General features: G+C 53.8%; 2 protein-coding genes across 2 annotated transcripts; one reads left to right on the top strand and one right to left on the bottom strand.

Annotated features, from left to right (window-relative positions):
* Positions 1-2,554: 2,554 nt before the first annotated feature.
* LGALS7B (galectin 7B) lies at positions 2,555-4,661 on the top strand. The gene is made up of 4 exons (XM_055311874.1): positions 2,555-2,674; positions 3,084-3,172; positions 3,910-4,111; positions 4,513-4,661. Exons 1-4 carry the CDS (start codon positions 2,570-2,572, stop codon positions 4,624-4,626), a joined length of 510 nt encoding a protein of 169 aa, XP_055167849.1. The 5' UTR covers positions 2,555-2,569; the 3' UTR covers positions 4,627-4,661.
* An 8,423-nt stretch (positions 4,662-13,084) lies between these two features.
* On the bottom strand, positions 13,085-21,548 carry LGALS4 (galectin 4). The gene is made up of 9 exons (XM_055310871.1): positions 21,427-21,548; positions 21,036-21,124; positions 19,474-19,678; positions 16,960-17,094; positions 14,833-14,871; positions 14,621-14,650; positions 14,302-14,390; positions 13,999-14,164; positions 13,085-13,914 (listed from the first exon to the last, which is right to left on the bottom strand). Exons 1-9 carry the CDS (start codon positions 21,469-21,471, stop codon positions 13,768-13,770), a joined length of 945 nt encoding a protein of 314 aa, XP_055166846.1. The 5' UTR covers positions 21,472-21,548; the 3' UTR covers positions 13,085-13,767.
* Positions 21,549-21,998: the final 450 nt, after the last annotated feature.

Below are 21,998 nucleotides of genomic sequence, written 5' to 3'. Positions count from 1 at the left end.
GATACATAATTCCTGTGACTTGGAAGAATGTGCTGGAACACCTGGAAACACTTAGACCTGAATCCATGGTAAACTCCCAGGTGCAGCTTCGAATATGGAAGAGAGTTTCCTGAGCTCAGTTTATCAATGGGACAAAGGTGACAGAAACTGCCCCCCATCTGCAGCGACCCGCCAGGGGCAATGCACTGTCTATAAATAGCTGAGAGGCTTGCACCTGGCCTAAGACCTAGTCAGCCTGGACCCCCGGGGGGCTCAGTGGTTGAGCAGCTGCCTTGGGCTCAGGGCGTGATCCCGGGGTCCTGGGATCAAGTCCTGAATCGGGCTCCCCGCAGGGAGCCTGCTTCTCCCTCTGCCTGTGTCTCTGCCTCTCTGTCTCTCAGGAATAAACAAATTTTCTTTCAAAGAGAAAAAACAACAAAAACAGATCTCCCCATCAGGGGTGCCCACATTGGGCTCCCTGCTCAGTGGGGAGCCTGCTGTGCACCCCCCCCCATCCTGCTCTCTCTCTCTCTCTGTGTCTCTCATTCTGTACTCTCTCACTCAAGTAATTAAATCTCAAAAAAAAAAAAAAACAAAAACAAAAACAAAAACCAACCCAAACCCTGGTCGTCATTCTGTAACACCCTGCGCATTGAGCACGGTTCCCCCTGCGAAGCACAGCCGGTGGGGCGGGGGGAGGGAGAGTGTGAGAAACAAACACATTCACTACTTCCTTGGAAATGAAAAAACTGCTCCCGAAAATATCATTCCGGAACTGATGGAGGATGATCAACGGAGAACAAGGAGGCAGCAGGGCGCGCAGCTCCGAGCCCCAGCTGAGACATGGGCCAGCGACCAGCGCCATAAGGGATCACGTGCCAACACTGGGCCAAGCACCCAAGTCAAGCTGGGACTTGCAGGGCGGCCACGCGGGAAGAAATCCCCAGGGGGGAAGAGGAGCCCAGGGAAGGACGAGGGGCTGCCATCCCCGCCCCAGAGGCGGGGCCCAGAGAGTGGACACCCTGATGTGGGTGGTGGGCCCATCACCCTGGGACACCTCAGGCCCCTGGGCCCTGGGTTGGGAGTCCCCATGCCCTGGCCTGGCCCATGCCGGCCCCACCCAGCGCGGGGCGCTTCCCTGCCCTGTGGCCTGGGCTGAGAGGCTGCCCCTCTCTGGGCCTCAGTTTGCTCCCCTGTAAACTGGGGGTGCTTGTGGGTCCCCCCAAACACAAGTACTCGCGGCCTCCTTCTCCGAGGCCCTGGCTCCCAAGCTGTGCCCCACCTGGGTGCCTCGCGTGGTGGGAGGATGGAGAGTCTGGGAGGCCTGGGGGACAGTGGGGCGGTGGATCAGGTTCTGGGTCTGCTGTCACCACCCAGAGTTTCCATTGAGTTCCCTGCCCCAGGCCTCCTGCCTCTGCGGGGTGGGGCAGGAGTGGGAGCTGGGAGCAGGGTGGTGCAGGTGGGGAGGAGGGCTGCTGGCTGCTAGGAGGGGTTTCTGCTCAGCTGCCCCACCTGCCTCTTCCCTGCCTTCCAGAACCATCTGTCAGCTCCTTCCCCTGACCCCACCCTTCCTATCCTGGAGTGCTCCTGTGGGGCTCGGGCTGTGGGGCCGGCAGTGGGCTGGGGTGGAGGGTCCCAGGCTGCTGTCATCCTCCTGGGTCTGGGTGTGGGCGGCCTAGGACAGCCGTCCCCTGCCGTCCCTGCCCCTGGGAGCTGGCTGGCTGGGAGAGTGCGGGCAGCCCTGGGAGGTGGAACAGGACAGAGCTCTGGACTCTGGAGGGAGGGACAGACAGGGACACCTGGGGGAGGCAGTGGGAGCCAGAAGCGCGGCCGGGGCTGGGGCCCAGCGCACCCTTGGGGACTGAGGCACAAGACAGACACTGCCCGGGCCGAGGGAAGGCAGGGCCACAGGGACGGCGGAGGCCGGGCCAGGGCCTCTGGGCATCAGCCTCCCCCTCTGAGCCCGGCTCCTTGTGTGTGGAATGGGGGCGCCGATGCCCCTGAGGCCGGGCTGAGCGCAGGGGTCCCGAGCGCGCAGGCGCGCCCCGACGCTGGGCAGTGGCCCCAGTTGGCAAGTCTGACTCCTTCGTTGGACCACGTTCCGGGAGCACTTCCTGGGTGCGGGCCTCTGCTCTGGGCCCCCGGGCCCCAGGCGCCCCTCAGGCGAAGCCCCGGCCCCTGGGAGCCCCAGTCCTGTGGCTGTCGGTGCGAGGGTCAGGATTCTGGGGAGGGGGGGCTGAGGCGGCCTGTCGGGGTGCAGCCCAGCCCTGGGCGGGAGGTCCAGCCTGGGAGGGGGCCCCGCGCTTCCAGCCCCCGCCCCGGCGCGGCCCCTCGGGCCAAGTCTCCCCAGACAAAATGGGCAAAATACTCTCTTCTGGCTGCCAAGCTGCAGGAAGGGGGCTGCCTGGACCGGGGCTCCCCGGGTCCCCTCTGGCCCTGGTGGTTCCCTGGGATCTGTCATTAGGACCATTAGCTCAAAGGAGCGGGGAGTGAGGGGAATCCTGGTCCCCACAGACAGGGTGCTGGGCCAGGTGGCCCCGGGGCCAGGGTCTGTGCCAGGTGTGGGCGGTGGGCGTGGAAAGGGGGGGGGATGAGTCAGCCAGGCCTGCCACACCCCACCTCATATGAGGTCCCAGCAGCCACCCCCAGCAGCACCATTGCCTGTCCCCGCGCCCCAGCCATGGCAGGGAGCTCTGTGAGTGCCCCGGGGCCGGGGGGCTTGGGGGGCTGGGGGGGCTTGGACCCAAGGCCCCACCGGACTAGGGCAGGGGCTGGGCCCGCCTGAGGTGGCCTGTTGGGAAGGAGAAAGCGGGTGCCAGGGGTGCTTGAAGAGCCTGGGCTGTGGCTCTTGGGTTGACCCAGCCTGCCCCAGGGCTCCCAGTGCCCCTGGAGGCTCCCTCCGGGTCCCCCTGTCTCCGCTGATCCCGTGTCTCTCTCCACATCTGCCGCTGCCTCGGCCTCTCCCCTTTCTCTCTGGGGCCTTTCTTCTCCCTGATTGTGCTGATCGGGGTCCTGGTCGCTTGCTCCCTGGGGTGACCCATGTGCATCTCTCCCCTGCACCCCTGCTCCCCTCGGACCCCCGCCCCCCGCCGCTGCTCCTGCAGAACGTGCCCCACAAGACCCTGCTGCCCGAGGGCATCCGAGTCGGCACTGTGATGAGGATTCGGGGTGTGGTCCCGAACAAGGCTGGCAGGTGAGAGCCAGAGCCGGGGCCCAGCAGTCGGGGTGGGAGTTGTCCAGGCTCAGCTCACCCCGACACTTTCCAGCCCAGACCCGAGGATGCCAGGGCCACCTTTGTCCCCCAGGGGCTTGGAATCCCCAGACCTTGGCTGACTTTCTGGAATCTCATGTCTTCACTCTGTGTCCCATGGCTGTGTACAAGCTGGGGTGCCCGTGTGTCCCTAGGAAACTGGGGTTCCAGGGCAATCTCAGGGTTCCTGCCTGTAGTCCTCTGCCTCCCAGCCGGAATCCCCAGGAACTCTGCAAATATGTCCTGTGATGGGGGGCGGGGTGTGCCTGGGGCATCTGGGAAACCCAGGCAGTCAGCCCTGTGACATCGGGGTCCGGCTACAGTAGGAGTTTGGGGAAACCAGGAATGATGGGGTCCATGGTATTCTTCCCAGCCTTGTAGGAAAGGGGATAGTGTAGGAATGGGGAGCACCCTGGCCATTGGCACCATGACTCAGGGCAACTCTCAGAGGCTTTGGAAATCGAGGGCGACCCAGGCCATCCCACGGTGACCCTCGTGTGGTGGATGTGTCCACCTAGAAGTTTCTGGGTCCCCTGGAATCTGGGTTCCTGGCCGCAGTCTACAGCCCTCCCTGTGGTGTGCGCCGCTCCAGGTCTCTATATTGGTCCGTGCTCTGGTAAAGGGGAGCCAGGCCCGAGCCCCCGAGGTCCTTCCGCACCCCCTCCCCCCCCACCCCCCAGGTTCTACGTGAACCTGCTGTGCGGCGAGGCCCCGGGGAGTGAGGCTGCGCTGCATTTCAATCCCCGCCTGGACGAGTCCACCGTGGTCTTCAACACCCTGGAGCAGGGCGCCTGGGGCCGCGAGGAGCGAGGCACGGGCGTTCCCTTCCAGCGCGGGCAGCCCTTCGACGTGATCCTCATCGCCACGGAGGAAGGCTTCAAGGTGGGTCCCCGCTCCCCCAGGCGGGCCCCCCAGGCCCAGGCCCAGGCCCAGGCCCAGGCCCCGCCCGCAGGGAAGCCGGGGCGGCAGCCGGCGGAGGTGGGAGCGCAGCCGGCAGCGCGGGGTGGGCCCCCTCCCCTCCCCTCTCCCTCCCCCTCCCCTCCCCCCTCCCCTCCCCTCCCCCAGCGCCTCCGCACTGGTGTCCGCGGGCAGGGGTGTGGCAGCGCACGGAGCCGCGAGCGAGGCCCGGTGCCCAGGGCGGGGGTCCCCTAGCGGGGCAGGGCCCAGGGCGGGGGGCGACGAGCCCGAGGCGCGTGTCCCCCCCGGCCCCGGGAGCCCGGCGGGGGGGCGGGTCACGGCGCGGCCCTGCAGCGCGGCCCTGCAGCGCGGCCCCTCGCCCGCAGGCGGTGGTCGGCGACTCCGAGTACCACCACTTCCGCTACCGGATCCCGCCGGCGCGCGTGCGCCTCCTGGAGGTGGGCGGGGACCTGCAGCTCGAGTCCGTGAGCGTCTTCTGAGCCCGCGCAGGCAAATAAAGCGCAAATAAAGCGTCCGCGCGTGTGCGCCTCGTCTGCGTGTGTGTCCCCTGCGCGTCCACGCGGAAAGCGGGCTCGAGGGCCGAAGGCGTCGGGAGCCGCGATCCGGGCGGGCGTGTCGGGCGCGTCTTCCCGCCGCACTTGGCGGAGCGGCCGGGCGGGAGTGCGGGGGGTGCCGCGGGGGCTGGAGCGCGCCCAGGCGGGCCCGACGGGGCACGAGCGCCCGCTCGCCCGGCCCCCGCGACCCCCGCGGGCGGAGACGGGCGCTGCGCCCCGACGGGCTCCCGGCGGCCTGCCTCCCCGCCGGCTGTGCGCCCGCTGCCCCTCGGGTGCCGGCCGGCGGCTGGCGCGGGGGGGCGGGGGCCGAGGGGGCGCCGCGGGGCAGACGCGCACGGAGCCGCCTCTCCCCGCCGCGCCGACGGAGACACGGCGGCGTCCAGGCCCCGGGCCCCGCCGCGGGCCCCGCCCCGTTCGCACCCTCCCTCCTTCTGGGGCCTGGGCGGCCGGGCCCTGGCTCTGCCCGAGCGCCCTCGGGGGCGGGGTGGGGGCCCCCCCGCGCAGACGCCGTCGCCCCCCGCCAGGCGGTTTCCGAGCGCAGGCGGCGGCTGCGTCCGCGCCCGCACTGGCCGCGTCCCCCGCTGTGGACGGAGCCCAACCCGGGTGCGGGCGGCGCCGATTTCCCTCCCTCTCCGGGCGGTGGCCTGGGGTCCGCGCCGGCCCGTCGGGAGCCACGTCCCGGAGAGACGCTCTGGCCCGGAGCCCGCGCCGGCAGCCGGACCTCCCATCCCCGGGCCGCCCGGGCGGAGCCGGCCTCGCGACCACCGGCGCCCTGGTTCTGACCGCGCCCGACCGCACATGAAGCGGAGCGAGCGTAGGATCTGAGTCTTTTCAGGATCCCGCGTCTGCCCCTGGAGATCCTTTAGGGAAAAGCACCCGTTCCCCGAGCCCTTGAGACAGTGTCTCTGGGTGGGCCCTGTAAGGAAGGGATCCCTCTCGCCGGGTGGACCAGAGAAAGTCTGAATTCCCTCATGGAACTAGGGAGGTCATTGTTGAATGACTTAGTGTTTATTTTTATTTGCCCGTTCAAGTACTTGTAATTAACTACACATTTTATAGATATGACACATTCCTAGGGAACAAATTTCAGAAGTAATTGGTGGAAAGGAAGAGCATTTATTGGCACAACTGGTAAAGGTAGTTGGGGTTTTTAGATTAGACCGTAGTGATCCATCCCAGCTAATTTTATCTATCTATCCTCTATCAAAGATTTTATTTATTTATTTATTCATTCATTCATTCATTCATTCATTCATTCATTCATTTATTTATTTGAGAGAGAGAGCAAGCGACCATGAGAGGTGGGGGGAGGGACAGAGGGAGAGGGAGAGGCAGGGTCCTAGCTGAGCCGAGCCGAGCTCACCACTTGATCCCAGGACCCTGAGACCATGACTTGAGCGGAAGGCAGATGCTTAAGGGCCTGAGCCACCCAGGCGCTCCCCTGTTAATTTTTAAACTTTTTTTTTTTTTTATTTTATGAAACTTCAACATTTTAAGTAGGCTCCACACCCAGTTTGGAGCCCAATGCTGGGTTGAACTCAGAAACCTGAGGTCAAGGCCTGAAACTCAGATCCAAAATCAGATGCTTAACCAACTGAGCCACCCAGGCACCCCTGTTAATAACTTGATTTTTTTTTTTTTTAAGCTTTCATTTATTTATTCATTAGACAGAGAGAGAGAGAGGCAGAGACACAAGCAGGCTCCCTGCAGGGAGCCCAACGTGGACCTTCCGGGGTCTCCAGGATGAGGCCCCAGCCAAAGACGGCACTAAACCACTGAGCCACCCGGGCTGCCCATTTTCTTGATATTCACCTTTGTCTTGCAGCAAACAGAATGTTCTTTTTTTTTTTTTTAAGATTTATTTATTTATTTATTTATTTATTTATTTATTTATTTATTTATGACAAACAGAGAGAGAGAGAGGCAGAGGGAGAAGCGGGCTCCATGCCAGGAGTCCGACACGTGACCCGATCCCAGGACTCCAGGATCACGCCCTGGGCCAAAGGCAGGCACCAAACTGCTGAGCCACCCAGGGATCCCCAGAATGTTCTTGTTTGTAGAAAATACACAATCAGGTATTTGAAGGTGATAAGGAAGCATGTTATCGACTCATTCTCAAATGCGTGTAGGAAGAAAAATTGCTTTACAACGGTTCATATGACAAAAAAAAAAGTATTTTTATACAAAATTTTAGAGCAGGTGAAACTACGTTGTAATGAGAATAGAGAGCCGATCACTGGCTGCCAGGTTCCAAGGGTGTGCTTGGGAAAGAGGATGAGGGACACATTCTGTGCCTTGACTGTATGACCAAGGGGTCATGCAACTATATGTTTTGTCAAAATTCATGGACTATACACCTAGAGAGGCTGAATTTTATTATTGTGTGTATTATAAAGAAAATTGATATTAAAAACAACCTTAAGGGATCCCTGGGTGGTGCAGTGGTTTGGCGCCTGCCTTTAGCCTGGGGCGCGATCCTGGAGACCCGGAATCGAATCCCACATCGGGCTCCCAGTGCATGGAGCCTGCTTCTCCCTCTGCCTGTGTCTCTGCCTCTCTCTCTCCCTGTGACTATCATAAATAAATAAATAAAAATTAAAAAAATAAATAAAAACAACCTTAATAAAATTAATCCAAAAAATGGGGCACCTGGGTGGCTCCGTGGTTGAGCTCCTGCCTTTGGCTCAGGGCGTGATCCTGGAGTCCTGGGATCGAGTCCATATCGGGCTCCCTGCTGCGAGGCTGCTTCTCCCTCTGCCTGTGTCTCTGCCTCTCTCTCTGTGTCTCTCATGAATAAGTAAATAAAATATATATTTTTAAATGGGGTGCCTGGGTGGCTCCATCAGTTAAGTGTCTAACTCTTGGTCTTGGCTCAGGTCTGGATCTCAGGGTGATGGGTTCAAGCCCTGAGTTGGGCTCCATGCTGGGTGTGGAGCATACTTGAGAAGACAAAATGAAACCTGATTTCCCAGGGGTTTATTTTTTTTATTAAAGATTTTAAAAATTTATTCAAGAGAGACACACAGAGAAAGGGGCAGAGATATAGGCAGAGGGAGAAGCAGGCTCCCTGCAGTGAGCCCGATGTGGGACTTGATCTCAGGACCTGGGAATCACGACCTGAGCCAAAGGCAGATGCGCAACCACTGAGCCACCCGGGTGTTCCTTGGGATCTGTTAGTATACATTTTTACTTGATACATATATTTGATATATTTATTATATGTGTGTATATATGTGATGTATTGTCCATTTTATCACTATGAAATGTCCCTCTTTGTCTCTGGTACAATTTCATTCTTTCTCTTTTTTTAAATAGGCTCCATGCCTGTTATGGAGCTTGAACTCATGACCCTGAGATCAAGAGTCACGTGCTCTACTTACTGAGCCTGCCAGACACTGCAATTTATTATTTTTGTTTTTTAAAATATTTTATTTATTTATATATTTGAGAGAGAGAGAGAGAGAGAGAGAGCAAGCCCATGGGAAAGCCAGGATAGAGGCAACAGGGGAGGGAGAGGGAGAGAAAATCTGAAGCAGACTCTGTGCTGAGCATAAGCCTGACTCTGGATGGATCCTTCCACTATGACATCATGACCTGAACCGATGCTGAGAGTCGGATGCTTGATCCCAGGACCCCGGCATGATGACCTGAGCCAAACACACACACTCAACCACCAAGCCACCCAGGCGCCCATCCCCATTTTAAAGATTTTATTTACTTATTCATGAGAGATACATCTTTTAACATCTATTGTGTCTGATAGTAATTTTGTCCTTCTTACTCTCTTACGGTTATTGTTGGTATGGTATATCTCCTTTTTTTTTTTTTTAAGTAATGCCTACACCTGACATGGGGCTCAGACTCATGACCCTAAGATCAAGAGTCCCACACCTCTCAGACTAAGCCAGCCAGGTGCCTCCATGGTTTATCTTTTCTCATCCTTTTACTTTCAGCTTATTGGTGTCTAAGATCTAAAGTGTGTCTTTTATGGACAGCATTCACTTGAATCTTGCTTTCTAATCCAGTCTGATGATATGTTACTAATGGATTGCTTCATAATCAATTACCCAATAACTTAGTACCATAAAATTTTTACGATCTTACACAGTTTCTGAAGTTAGGATCCAGGAGGGGCTCACCGAGGTGGTTGTGGCTTTGATTTTTCCACAGAGTTACATTCAAGCTGTCTGTGGAGTTGCAGTCATCTGAAAAAAGCTTTCAAAAACTCTGGCTGTGGCCAAACCCACTCGTTGCCTGATTGGGTATGGCTCACAGGCTAATAGGTCGTACATTTTTAAATAGCTGAAAACAATAAAAAGAATATTTCATAATACTAAAATTTATATGAAATTCAAATTTCAGTGTCCATAACTCAAGTTTTATGGGAACACAGCCAGGCTTTTGCATTTCCGTACTGCCTAGTGGCGGCTTTTGGGCCTCTTCAGTGGAGTTCAGTGACTGTGGTGGAGGCTAGATCCCTAGATCACCATGGTGGCCCTTACAGAAAAGGTTTGCAATCTCTGCGCAGAAGGCTTGACTCGGAGTAGTGGAGCATCCTCAGGGGAGGCTCACACACATGGCTGTTGGCAGCAGTTTTCAGCTACTTGTCACATAAGCCATTACACACGACTGTTCCAGAAGTGAGACTCCTCCAAGAGGAGCGATCCAGGTGTGAGAGAAGCGGAAGTGTCTCTTACAATCTAACTTTCTGCCGTATTGTTAGTTACACACATCAAGCCAGGTACAGCTTAGGAGGGGAGTTCTCAGGGGTGTGAGCACCCTTGGAGGCCACCTTGGTTGCCGACTATGGCAACAGTCTCTGCCTTTTGATTGGAATGTTTATTTCATTTACATTTGATGTAATCATTGATATAATTGGCTTCCTGGTTACCTTTTTTGCTATTTGTTTTTACTCTGTTAATCCTTCACTAACAGGAGCCTGAGTGGGTCAGTAGTTGAGTGTCAGCCTTTGGCTCAGGGCATGATCCTGGGGTCCTGGGATCGAGTTCCGCATCAGGCTTCCTGCAGGGAACCTGCTTCTCCCTCTGCCTATGTCTCTGTCTCTCTCTGTGTCTCTCATGAATGGATGGATAAAATCTTTAAAAAAAAAAATCCTTCACTATCTTCTTTGGTGTTAAACAATTTTCAGTGAACAATTTAAATTCCTCTACTGATTTTTTTTAGCAGTATTTTTTTTGAAAGCTGGTTTTTAAGTGGTCATCCAAGGGTTACAATACACATCTGGACTTATCACAGTCAACTTTATTTATTTATTTATTTATTTATTTATTTATAAACGTTTTATTTTTAAAAATACAGAATTTATTTAAAAAATAAAGATTTCTGGGATCCCTGGGTGGCGCAGCGGTTTGGTGCCTGCCTTTGGCCCAGGGCGCGATTCTGGAGACCCCGGATCGAATCCCACGTCGGGCTCCCGGTGCCTGGAGCCTGCTTCTCCCTCTGCCTGTGTCTCTGCCTCTCTCTCTCTCTCTGTGTGTGTGTGTGACTATCATAAAATAAATAAAAATTAAAAAAAATAAAAAATAAAAAATAAAAAATAAAGATTTCAAAAAAATTTCTTTAAAAATAAAAAATAAAGATTTCATTTTTTTTCAGGTTAAAGATTTCATTTTTAAGTAATCTCTGCACCCAGCGTGGGGCTCAAACTCACATCCCCAAGATCAAGTTGCATGTTTTACTGACTGAGCCAGCCAGGCGTCCCACTTACCACAGTCAAATTTAAGTTAATACTGCCTTAATTCCAGTGGAATATAGGACCTTTGCTCCATATATCTCTATTTCCCACCCCACTGTATGCTGTTATTTTCAAATATATCACATACAGATATGTGAGATAGTCTACAACATAGTATTATAGTCTTAGTTTTATACAATCTTTTTTAAAAGAAATCAGAAGAGGAGCACCTGGCTGCCTCAGTCAGAAGAACATGCATGCAACTCTTGATCTTGGGGTCATGAGTTGGAGCCCCACATTGGATGTAGAGATTACTAAGAAAAATAAACCAAAAACTATAAAGAAATAAAAAATAAGTAAACAGAAAAATATATTTATTGACTTAAAAAATATTTATCTACATACTTGTACTTCCTGAGGCTCTTTGTTTCTTCCTGTGGATTTAAGTTTTTGCTTGAGGTCAGTTTCTTTTGGTGTGAATGACTTCCTAGAGAGCAGTTCTACTAGCCATGAATTCGCAGCTTTTGTTCACCTGAGAATGTCTTTATTTTGCTTTCATTTTGAAATACATTTTGTTGAATATAGAATTTTTTGTTAACAGTTTTATTTTTCTTAGCAGCACTTTGACTAAATCATTCAATTACTTTCTGACCTTCACTGTTTTTACAAAAGTTAGCTGTTAATTGTACTGCTGTTCCCCTCTATGTGATGAGCTGTTTTTCACTTCCTGCTTTCAAGATTTTCTGTGTCTTTTCTTTTATTCCAGCAGTTTTGTCTATGATGGATCTAGGTGTGATCTCTTTGTGTCTATCCTACTTGTAGTTCATTGAGCTTCTTGGATCTATAAATTAATGCCTTTCATGAGTTTTTGATAAGTTTGCAGCCATTATTTCTTCAAACATGTTGCAGCAGTGATAGAAAACTAAACATGACCCCTCCAGCTTTTCTGGGAGGAGCTCCAGGCTGGCCCCTCCAGGCTATGCTACTGATTTGTCTCTCCACTGCCATCCCAGGGGCAAAAGGGAGTAGTCTCCCCTCCCGTGTGGCCAAGAAGGAGGAAAAGAACATCTCAGACTGGAGGCTGCCCAGGTCAGCCCTCATCCTTTCCCAATCTCCTCAGCATCCATTCCATGTCTGAGGGCCTACAGTACTTCCTTGACCAGAGTTTGCCAAAGAGGCAGAATCATCTGGAGAGTTTAAGAAAAATATTGGGGATCCCTGGGTGGCGCAGCGGTTTGGCGCCTGCCTTTGGCCCAGGGCGCGATCCTGGAGCCCCGGGATCGAATCCCACGTCGGGCTCCCGGTGCGTGGAGCCTGCTTCTTTCTCTGTGTCTCTGCTTCTCTATCTCTCTCTCTCTGTGTTACTATCATAAATAAAAAAAAAAAAAAGAAAAATATTGATCCCTAGGACCCACTACTGAATTACGAGGCTAGAACATATGAAATTAGTGACTTTTAGTCTACAAAAAAATGGCATATTTATATGGCTTAACTTAATAATGGTCTGGGTTGGGGTCAGGTATCAATATTTTTTAAAAGCTCCCCAGATGACATCCAAGTTTGAGAATTAGATTAGAAGAATAAATGAGAAAATAAACTGAATGAATGAAGGAAGGAAGGAAGGAAGGAAGGAAGGAAGGAATAGACACCGAGAAATGCCTGAATAATGGCTATGTGAATAAGTAAGTGAGTGAGTGAATAATAAAGAAATGAATGAATGGGTGAATGAAAGTGTAAGTAAATCAACACATGATTAAATCAACCAAGAATGACTATGGGAGGCCTGGGTCGCCCAGTGGTCGAGCGTCTGCCTTTGGCTCAGGGCCTGATCCCGGAGTCTGGGGATCAAGTCCCATATTGGGTTCCCTGCATGGAGCCTGCTTCTCCCTCTGCCTGTGTCTCTGCCTCTCTCTCTCTGTCTTTCATGAATAAATAAATAAAATCTTAAAAAGAGTGACATTGTAAGAAGACAATTGAATGGATGGCAGACGGTTATGGAAGGAGGGAGAGATGAAATGAGAGATAAATGCACAGACAGTTGGAAATGGATGGAAATGTAGTTCCTAAAGAGATGGATGGATGACAGGATAGAGAATAAAGAAATGGATGGCTGAACAGAGGGATGAATGGGCACATGGAGGAGGGATGGATGGATATGACGGAAGACAGATTTGCATGGACAAATGGAAGAATGAAGAGATGAATACGTGATTGAGAGCTGGATGTAAGGACAGCTGAATGGAAAGACAGATGGATGAATAAATACATGAATGGTTAGATATTTGTTTTTATTGTTGTTTTTAAGATTTTATTTATTCATTCATGAGAGAGAGAGGCAGAGACACAGGCAGAGGGAGAAGTAGGCTCCCTGCAGGAAGCCCAATGTCCAGGATCATGCCCTGAGCCAAAGGCAGATGCTCAACTGCTGAGCCACCTAGGCATCTCATGGTTAGATATTTGAATGGATGGATGGCCAGATGAATAGTTGAAGGGTTGGATGGCAAACGGATGGACAAATAGCTGGATAGGTGGAGAGCTAGATACACAGGTGAATGGATGGACAGTGGATATTTTTAAAAAGATTTTATTTATTTATTCACGAGGAACACAGAGAAAAGCAGAGACATAGGCAGAAGGAGCAGCAGGCTCCTCACAGAGAGCCCAATGCGGGACTCGATCCCTGGATAGGGATCATGCCCTGAGCCAAGGCAGATGCTCAACTGCTGAGCCACCCAGGAGTCCCTTTTATTTTTTTTATGTTTTAGATTAAAAAAATAACTAATCTCTATACTCAAGGGTTGCACACTCCACCAACCAAGCCAGCCAGGTGCCCCTGGTTGGATGTTTAGATGGATGAATGAACATATGCTTGGATGGATGTTTGGAGAGTTTAATGGGCTTTGAAATGGATGAATGGAAAGCTGGGTGCATGTATGGATGGGAAAATGGGCTGTAGAACAATTAAGTAAGTGTGGAGCCAGACCACCTTGATTTGAATCCTCATTTTGCCACTGGTGGGTGATTTGCCTTATTTTAATTTGCCTGTTTCCTCATCTTTTCCAGAGGGATGATAATAATAGTTCCTATCTCCTGGTGTTTTTGTGAGGACTGAATGAGCTGATACACATAAAACCCAAGATCTGTGTCTCAGATATTCCTAGATTTATTGTGATGGGAGGATGGATGCACAGATGATTGGATGGCTGAATGGACAGCGTATGACCAAATCAAGGAAGGAAGGAACAGTGAGGGAGGTGAATGGAGTCATGGACACTCATGAGACACCCACAGGCATTTTATTAGGGCCTTAGGAAGGAGTTCTGTGGAATCTTTCCCTCTGTGTTCCCAAGGGTTATGGCCCTGGGAATAGGTTAGACTTGGATATAGGACAAGGTGACATCACCCTTAATCTCCAGCATGTCCACGTTCTGGAGGGCCGAAAGGCGATGGGAAAAGTCAAAGAGATGCTGGCCGTTGGCGTAAACCTTGAAACGATCCGTGCCACAGCGAATGGACAGCTGCAGGGAGAGGGCAGGCTTGAGGCCAGGGCCGGGACAGAGGCTCTGGAGAGAAGGGGGGTGGGAAGGAGACCCCAGACTCACATCAAAGAATTGCCCAGGACTAAATGGGTTGTAGGAGAGCTTCCTGTCCTCAGATCCCCAGGAACCTTTCAGACAGCTGTTCCGAACCACAAGACCCTCGGTCAGACGAGGGTTAATGTGCAGAGCCAGGTCCCCGGAGGATTCCACCATGAAGTTGATGACAAAGCTGAAGGCAGAGAGTGAAGGAGGTGGGACTCAGATGGGGGGTCAGCACTGGTTCCCAGGGAGGTGATGGGGGCCCAGACTCCTGGGTCTGAGGGAGGAAGGGGGCTGAGGACTCCCACCTTGGTCTAGATTGGGTACCTTTTGCTTGTGAAGGGTACGAAGCCCTTGATTATGACTGTTCTTCGGACTGTAAGCCCTCCTTGCAATCTCTTCCTAAATGGCACGGGCTGGGGGAAGAGAACATGAGGTCCTATCATCCTCAGGTCACCAGAACCCAGGCAGGGACACATTTTCAGAGATCAATGCCCACTCCTAAGAAATGTCCCCAATCTCCATCCCCTCCCTGCTCTGGCCACCAACTCCACCCTCTCACTACCTCCCAACCCCACCCCCCATTGGTTCCCACTTCCCCACAAACTACCCACCACAGATCCCTAAGCCCCATAGGACACTTTACCGGGTTGAAGACTGGGGGTCCCTCCATGGTCTGTGAAGTGAGGAAGGAGAGAGATTACTCTGTAACATTCGACACATATTTACGGCACACCAACAACATGCAGGCATATCTCTGGGTGCTGGACTGGTACGACTGGGGCCCAACCTCCTTGACTCCGTCCCACTTCTCACTACCCCCACCCCACCAGGTGGCCCCACAACCTTCCCACTTACAGGCAGGCTACTTGGCTGCTGCTGGGTGTGTCCAGGACCCTACACAGACGGATGGAAGGCACGAATGATGAGGGAGTCTGGGGGTCCTTCTGCTGCCCCAAGACCTCCTCACACCACCAAACCCCTGCCACAAGGAGAAACCCCTCAGCCATCAGTAGGGACTTCCTGGGTAAGCCAGAATTCCCATGTGTGTCTGTGGACACAAAGGCAATGTATGAAGACAGGCAGGCAATGAGGGAGACCCCAAACTAGGGCCTGGAGGGTGTCAAGGATGCCTGCCCAGGGTAGCCCCACCACCACCATCTAAGGGAACTCTGACGTCAAAGAGCGGCACTAGGTGGCTTATTAATGGAGCTGAACTTGCCATGTTTAGAGAACTCCAGTGCGCGGTGACACTCACTCCACCCCTTTGGGGCAAGCCTGGCAAATGCTATTCTTGTACTCTCCCTTATCCTGCTTCCTCCTGCCAGGGAGCCCCTCATGGCCCCTCTCCCTGCTGTCCCTCCACCTGGAAGCTTCTATAAAGCCTGTGCTCCTCAGAACATCTCCCCAGCCCACACCACAGGCAGCCCTGCTCAGCACCCTGGGTGCTCGCCGCTGGGGCTCTGGGGAGCCCTGTCTCTCCCCCGTTGGCCTCAGGCTCTCAGCCTGCATGGGGCGCTGATCCTGGGCCTCAGGCTCCATCTCCCTGTCTGTCTCTGGGTCTCTCTTGTCCGCACCTCCACGCAGGCGCAGCAGGAAGGCCCAGCCCTACATCACTGAGAGCCGCCTTTCTGCCTTGACTTTTATTTTCAGCCTGCTGTTCTGAAGGCCCTTCAAAAATAGACTTATTGTGGGATGCCTGGGTGGCTCAGCGGTTGAGCATCTGCCTTTGGCTCAGGTCATGATCCCGGAGTCCCGGGATTGATTCCCCCCTCGGCCTCCCTGCATGGAGCCTGCTTCTCCCTCTGCCTGTGTCTCTGCCCCTCTCTCTCTCTGTGTCTCTCATAAATAAATAAAATCTTAAAAAAAAAAAAAAGCCTTATTGTCCTTTCTCTCGTCCAAATGCTGGATGAGGGGGATCCCTGGGTGGCTCAGCGGTTCAACGCCTGCCTTTGGCCCAGGGCGTGATCCTAGAGTCCCGGGATCGAGTTCCACGTCGGGTTCCCGGCATGGAGCCTGCTTCTCCCTCTGCTGTGTCTCTCTCTCTATGTCTATCATGAATAAATAAATAAATAATCTTAAAACAAAAACAAAAACAAATGCTGGGTGAGGATGAGTGTCAATAGTACAGGTGAGCACCCGTGGGCCCCGGGGCCTCCTGTCGGATGAAGACATTCCTGCTGTTCCTTCATCTGGGAGGCAGAGGGGCCCTGCTGAGCGCACACACACACACACCCCGCTTGTGTGTGATCTGTGGCTCTGCCACGTGCCAGCTCTGTGACCTGCGGCAAGTTATTTAAACTTGGTTCCCAAATCTATAAACCGGGGCGCCTAGGACCATCAGAGGGCTCCCCTGTCCATGAAGGTGGGGGTCTTACAGGTTGGGGGGTGTAGAGCCCTCAGCTGAAGGACAGGGTGGGAGTCCGGGGTTTGGGCATCTCTAAGTGCTCCCGGGGCTGTTCTGGTGGCTGGCTGTCCACTGAGGGCCTGGGAGTGGGGTTCCTAGGTGGCCAGGTGCATGTCTGCCCAGCGGTCACAGAGGCCACCTGGTCATTTCCAGGGGCGGGTGGCTGGCCCCCAGCCTCGCCAGCAGTGGGTATCGTGTGCCTTTCTGCCCGTGGGTGTGGAGCGGGAGCTCATTGCGAGTTGAAGTGGGTTTCTCGGTGATTAGGTGAGGCAACTTCTCATGAACTCATCTGCTGTCCCTGTGACTTTCAAGCATTCTGATCTATGCCTCCTGACTCAGCTTTCCGCCTTCCTCCTCCTCCAGGAAGCCCTCCCTTTAGACTCCCCAAACCTGCCCTAACCGCTTGCACCCAACACCGTCCGGTGGAATGTCTGCCTTCCGAGTGGACTGTTGGTTGCCTTGAGGTCTGTGGCCCAGCTAGCAAAGGGGCTGCCCCTGAGCAGGTGCCCCGGAAATAGATGAGGGTGGGAATGAATAAAGATGGGGAGAGGGCACACAGGGAGGGAGACACCACACACCTGGCCCAGGGGCTGGGTGCCGCCAATGAAATTGATTGATTGAAGCTCCACGTCCCCTTCCACTTGCAGGTGGGTGACCAGCTGTAGGGGCAGCCGGTGCCCGAACTCATAGAAGGGATTTCCATTTACGACCACCTGGAGGGCAGAGGAAAGGGTAGAATCAGCACCCGTGACCTTGGGAAGGCAGAAACAGGAAGTAGGGAGCAGTGATCATTTTAACTTGGAGTCCAGTCTTGGAGGTGAGCTGGATGGCCACAGTCAGGAATCTTGGAGTCTGGGGCACCTGGGTGGCTCAGTGGTTGAGCCTTTAGCTCAGGTCGTGATCCCTGTGTTCTGGGATCAAGTCCCAGATTGGGCTCCCCATAGGGAGCCTGCTTCTCCCTCTGCCCCTGTCTCTGCCTCTCTCTCTCTGTGTCTCTCATGAATAAATAAATAAAATCTTAAAAAAAAAAAAGCTCACAGATTGGAGGACGGAAGAGAATGGAGATATTAGTCAGGATAGCAGTAAGGAAAGAATCAAGTCTGAGTCCTGGTTTGGGCACCAAATAGGTTAGGGCTGAGTCTGGCTCTGATGTGTTGGTTGTCTGGCCTCAGATAAGTCACTTCACCTCCCTGAGCCTCTGTTTCCCCATCTGTAGAATGGAGGCTGGCTCTGGTCTGGGCTTGTTGGGAACATTAAACCCCCCCAGATAGGCATGTCAAAGGCGTTCTGGAAATCCTGTGTAGAGTCTTGCCTTGTTATCATATCTAAGTGTCTTTCGTGTCATTACAGCTCTACTTAAAGTGCTGAGCAGCGGGCACGGGGCTGACAGCAGCTCCGAAGGCCTAGGTGCCTCTCGCACACTAAACACTGCGTGGTGATAGCAACCTGGTGATTCTCTCTTTAGCCCCATAAGGTGCGACAGGGGATTGTCCCCGTTGTTCAAGAAAGCAGAGTCTCCAGGGGGTAGAGTGACCAGCCCAAGGTCACACACTGGGAAGTGGCAAAGCCCAGACCTGAGTCCTTGCCAGTCCAACTGCAAACCATGACGTTAACTTCTGCTGCTAAGGCCAGGAATCCGGGTGCCTGTATGAGGGCAAATAAAGTCCAGGTAGGTTCTGTAACCCCATGATCCCCCTCCAGGAGACTCCCTGCATCGTCCCATAGAAGGGAATGTATACAAGGATGTCGCTGGAGTGTCATTGAGGGGAACCAGAGGCAGGGATGCAGGCAACCCAGAGCAGGGATGCAAGGAGGCCCACACTCTTGTGTACACAGGTCACACATTTTTAAAATGCTGGCATGGAAGTAATCAATCACATGTGGGACTTATCCAGAGCCTGATTCCAAGTGTAGAAAACAACAAACATCAAGGTATTTATGGGATGACAGGACCGCTGACTAGATGTGGGGGCCCTGAAAAGAATGGCCAATGTTTTGGGTGTGGTAATGGAATCGTGACTGTGCTCCTGAAAATCAAAAATGTATGAATAGGGGATCCCTGGGTGGCGCAGCGGTTTGGTGCCTGCCTTTGGCCCAGGACGCGATCCTGGAGCCCCGGGATCAAGTCCCACGTCGGGCTCCCGGTGCACGGAGCCTGCTTCTCCCTCTGCCTGTGTCTCTGCCTCTCTCTCTCTCTCTCTCTCTCTCTCTGTGACTATCATAAATAAATAAAAATTTTAAAAAAATGTATGAATAACATGATAGATTTGGGATTTGCTCTTAAATTGGATGGGAGAGGAAATGTGAGAGAAGGATGACAGCAGAGGGACCTGGAGCTCATGACCACCGAAGTTTCCTTCTCTGTGTGTTCAGAGTTCGCCATAAGAAATAGGAAAATTAGGGCACCTGGGTGGTTCAGGCGACGGTTAAGTGTCTACCTTGGGCTCAGTCCTGGGACCAGCCTCACCTTGGGCTCCCTGCTGGGTTCTCTCTCTCTCTCTGCCCTCGCCCCCAAGCTGGTGCTCTCTCTCTCTCTCTTTTTAAGATTTCATTTAATTATTCATGAGAGACAAAGAAAGAAAGAGGCAGAGACACAGGCAGAGGGAGAAGCAGGCTCCATGCAGCAATCCCGATGAGGAACTGGATCCGGGTACTCCAGGACCATGCCCTGAGCCCTGAGCCGAAGGCAGACGCGCCCAACCGCTGAGCCACCAGGCGTCCCCTTCTCTCTCTCAAATAAATAAATAAAAGCTTAAAAAAAATAGCAAAAATACACATTTTGCAAGAACACAGACGAACAAGGTGAGACACATGCAATCTTGGCCGTTCATGGTGGAGGAATAGGAATGAGAAACCAGAGGGGAAATTTTTGTTTTTTGGAGAAAAATGTTTCCACAGGCAGGAAAGGAGGAAAAGAAAAAAGGGAGGTGGGAAGGGCGGCGGGGAGAGGGAAGCAGGGCGGGGGCGGGACGAACGGAGGCCCCGCCCCCGAGCTCAGACCTCATAGGGCTCCGCGGGGAGGGGGCGGGGCGGAAGGAGAGGGCGGGGCGGGGCGGGGCGGGACGAGCGGAGGCCCCGCCCCGAGCTCAGACCTTGTAGTGCTCCGCCAGGACCATGAACACCAGCTCGAAGTGGGTGCCCTTGCGGAAGGGCATGCTTCTCTTCTTCTCCTCGCTGCCCCACTTGCCGCCCAGATGCGAGTTGAACACCACCTTGTCCCAGCCATCAAAGCGGGGATTGAAGTGGAAGGCAATGTCGGAGCCCGGGTGCGCCCCCGCCACGAAGTTCACGCAGAACCTGGCCAAGAGACAGGAAGGGCCGTCCCCCTGCAGGATCCCACCTGCCCAACAGAGGACCCTCCTCCGGGAAGCCCTCTCTGACCTCCCCTGTTCCAAGGTTCCACAACAGGTCCCTGAACTGGCCGGGAAGGGGGTAGGGCGCCACGACAAAAAGGGGACAACACATTAGGCACTGTTGACCCAAGAGAGGAGGGGTGGGTAGTGGTCCTGAAGTCCAGGGGCAGATTCCCACCGCAGCGCGTTCCCTCACTCCCTTTCCCTACCAGGCCGCCGTGCCCCCAGCCTCTCCCAAGTTTGCAACTGAGACTCCTGCATTTCTGCGTTCACCACGGGTCAGACACTGTCCTAGGAACACTACATGTATGGGTTCAGGTCTCTCTGCTCCCTCCCTGCCCCACAGGCCACTCCCCACCTGCAGCCAGGGGGGTGCGCAGTGAACACGTGGGTCAGAGCACTACCCTCATGCCAGCATCCCTGAAGTTATTCCAACTGGGCAAACACACACACCCGTCAGGGCCTTTGCACTAGCTGTACTCTTTCTATCTACTGGCTCCCTCTCTCCCCTCCTTTGGTTCTTTGCTGAAGTGTTCCCTCTCCAAAGAGGCGTTCCTCCTCTATTTAAAGGGACAATGCCACACCCCGCCCTGCCCCACATCTAGTCCCCATCTCCTTTCCCTATCTGTCTCCATAGTGCTTAGAACAACTGGACCCTGCATATGTAATTTTTATCTTTCCTCTCTCCTCTCTACTAGGATGTTCGCTCCACGTGGGCAAAGGTCTTTGTCCTGCTGACTGCTCTGCCCCCAGTGCCTAGGCACATAGTGGGCACTTAGTGAGCAAAGAAACAATGAATAAAAAAACAACAGTGCCTTGAGTTCAGTTCAATTGTCATCACCAATTTAAGGCCACAAAAAAATGCTAAGACTTATTTTAGTCCTTACTTTCCAGTACTACATGTTTCACACATTCAATCCTCAAAACAATCACATCTTACAGATGGGAAAGTAAAGCACGGAGAGGGACAGGAGCTTTCCCAGCCAGCAGGAAAGCTGTCAGTGACAGAGGTGGCCCGGCTCTGAGCCTGCGGGCTGAATTCATGCTATCACACCCGTCAATTCCAATCCAACATCCCAACTCCTGGGCTGCTCCCTGACCTCTTCCAGGCCCCCATGCTCCCTGCTCCTGGTCACCAAGCCCCGGACATCCCAGGCTAGAGCAGGTCTTTGGCCATCGGGTACAGTGGCCCAGAGCCCCCTTCCCGAGCAGGGTGAGGAAGAGAAGGGCTCCTCCATTAGAGTGGAAGCCCCTCTCTGCAGCCCCCTCCTAGCCTAGCCTGGTGTTGGGGAGTGTCTTACCTCTTCATGTGCTCACTGGTCATTCCTTGGATGTACACAGACATCCCCACACTGAGACCTCCCGGGATGGGCTTGTTGTAGGGCAGAGTCTGTGGAAGGGAACTGGTGAGGCTTTACCCCTCATGGAGAAGTCCCCCCACTCTCATTAGCAAGGGAGAGGACATCAGGGGTGAGGGGTCAGCAGGAAGGTGGAGAGAGCCGAGTCAGGGATAGAAATAAATAGCCTGAATGTCAGGGTGGGAGTTAAGTCAAGCTTCAGAGTCAGAATTGGCTACATCAGATTTGAGGGTGGGTGGGTGCCTCCGAGGATCAGGGTGAGAGTAACTGGTGTGTGGGGGTCAGGGTGGAGCTAAGCCAGAACCTGCAGTTAGATCCTGGGTCACTGTCTCACCGGATTGTAGGTGGGCTGGTAGCCAGGTGCAGGGACATAGGCCATCTTGAGAGGCTGGGCTGGTGGCTCGTCCAGCGAGAAGAGATGCAGGAGCAGGGAATGGTGGTAGATGGCAGGTAGTGGGTGGCTCTTATACCTGAGGAAAAGGGAGTGGCTGGCAGGGCAGGATCCACGGGTCCCTCTTCTGGGTATCCCAGGCTCACATCTTTTTCTAGGGTACCCTCTGTGTCCCTTCTCTTGCTAGCCTCACTGGTAACCAGCCAGAACCTGGATCGTCTGGGCCGGGCTGGGGGGACTCAGGTCAGAGACCCCTCCTTTAGGCCTTTCTACAAAGAGGAAGTGCTAGTGAACTTTGGTCCTGCCAGAGCCTTATCAGAGCCCATAAAAGCCTACCCAGACCTTTGTTAGCAGAGGGAGGGTGAGATCAGGAAGGTTGGGCCGGGCAAGACTGCAGGAGTGGCCCATGACAGATGGGCAACGTTAGGAAGTGAAAGGAGGGAGGAACTGGGTGCTCTGGACACCCCTAGGAACTACAAAAGCACCTACATTTATTGCACGCCCGACCCATGTAC

The sequence above is a fragment of the Nyctereutes procyonoides genome, unplaced genomic scaffold (assembly GCF_905146905.1).
Source record: "Nyctereutes procyonoides isolate TBG_1078 unplaced genomic scaffold, NYPRO_anot_genome, whole genome shotgun sequence".
In the NCBI taxonomy this organism is placed as follows: Eukaryota; Metazoa; Chordata; class Mammalia; order Carnivora; family Canidae; genus Nyctereutes; species Nyctereutes procyonoides.
This window is presented reverse-complemented; position numbering and strand designations above follow the sequence as displayed.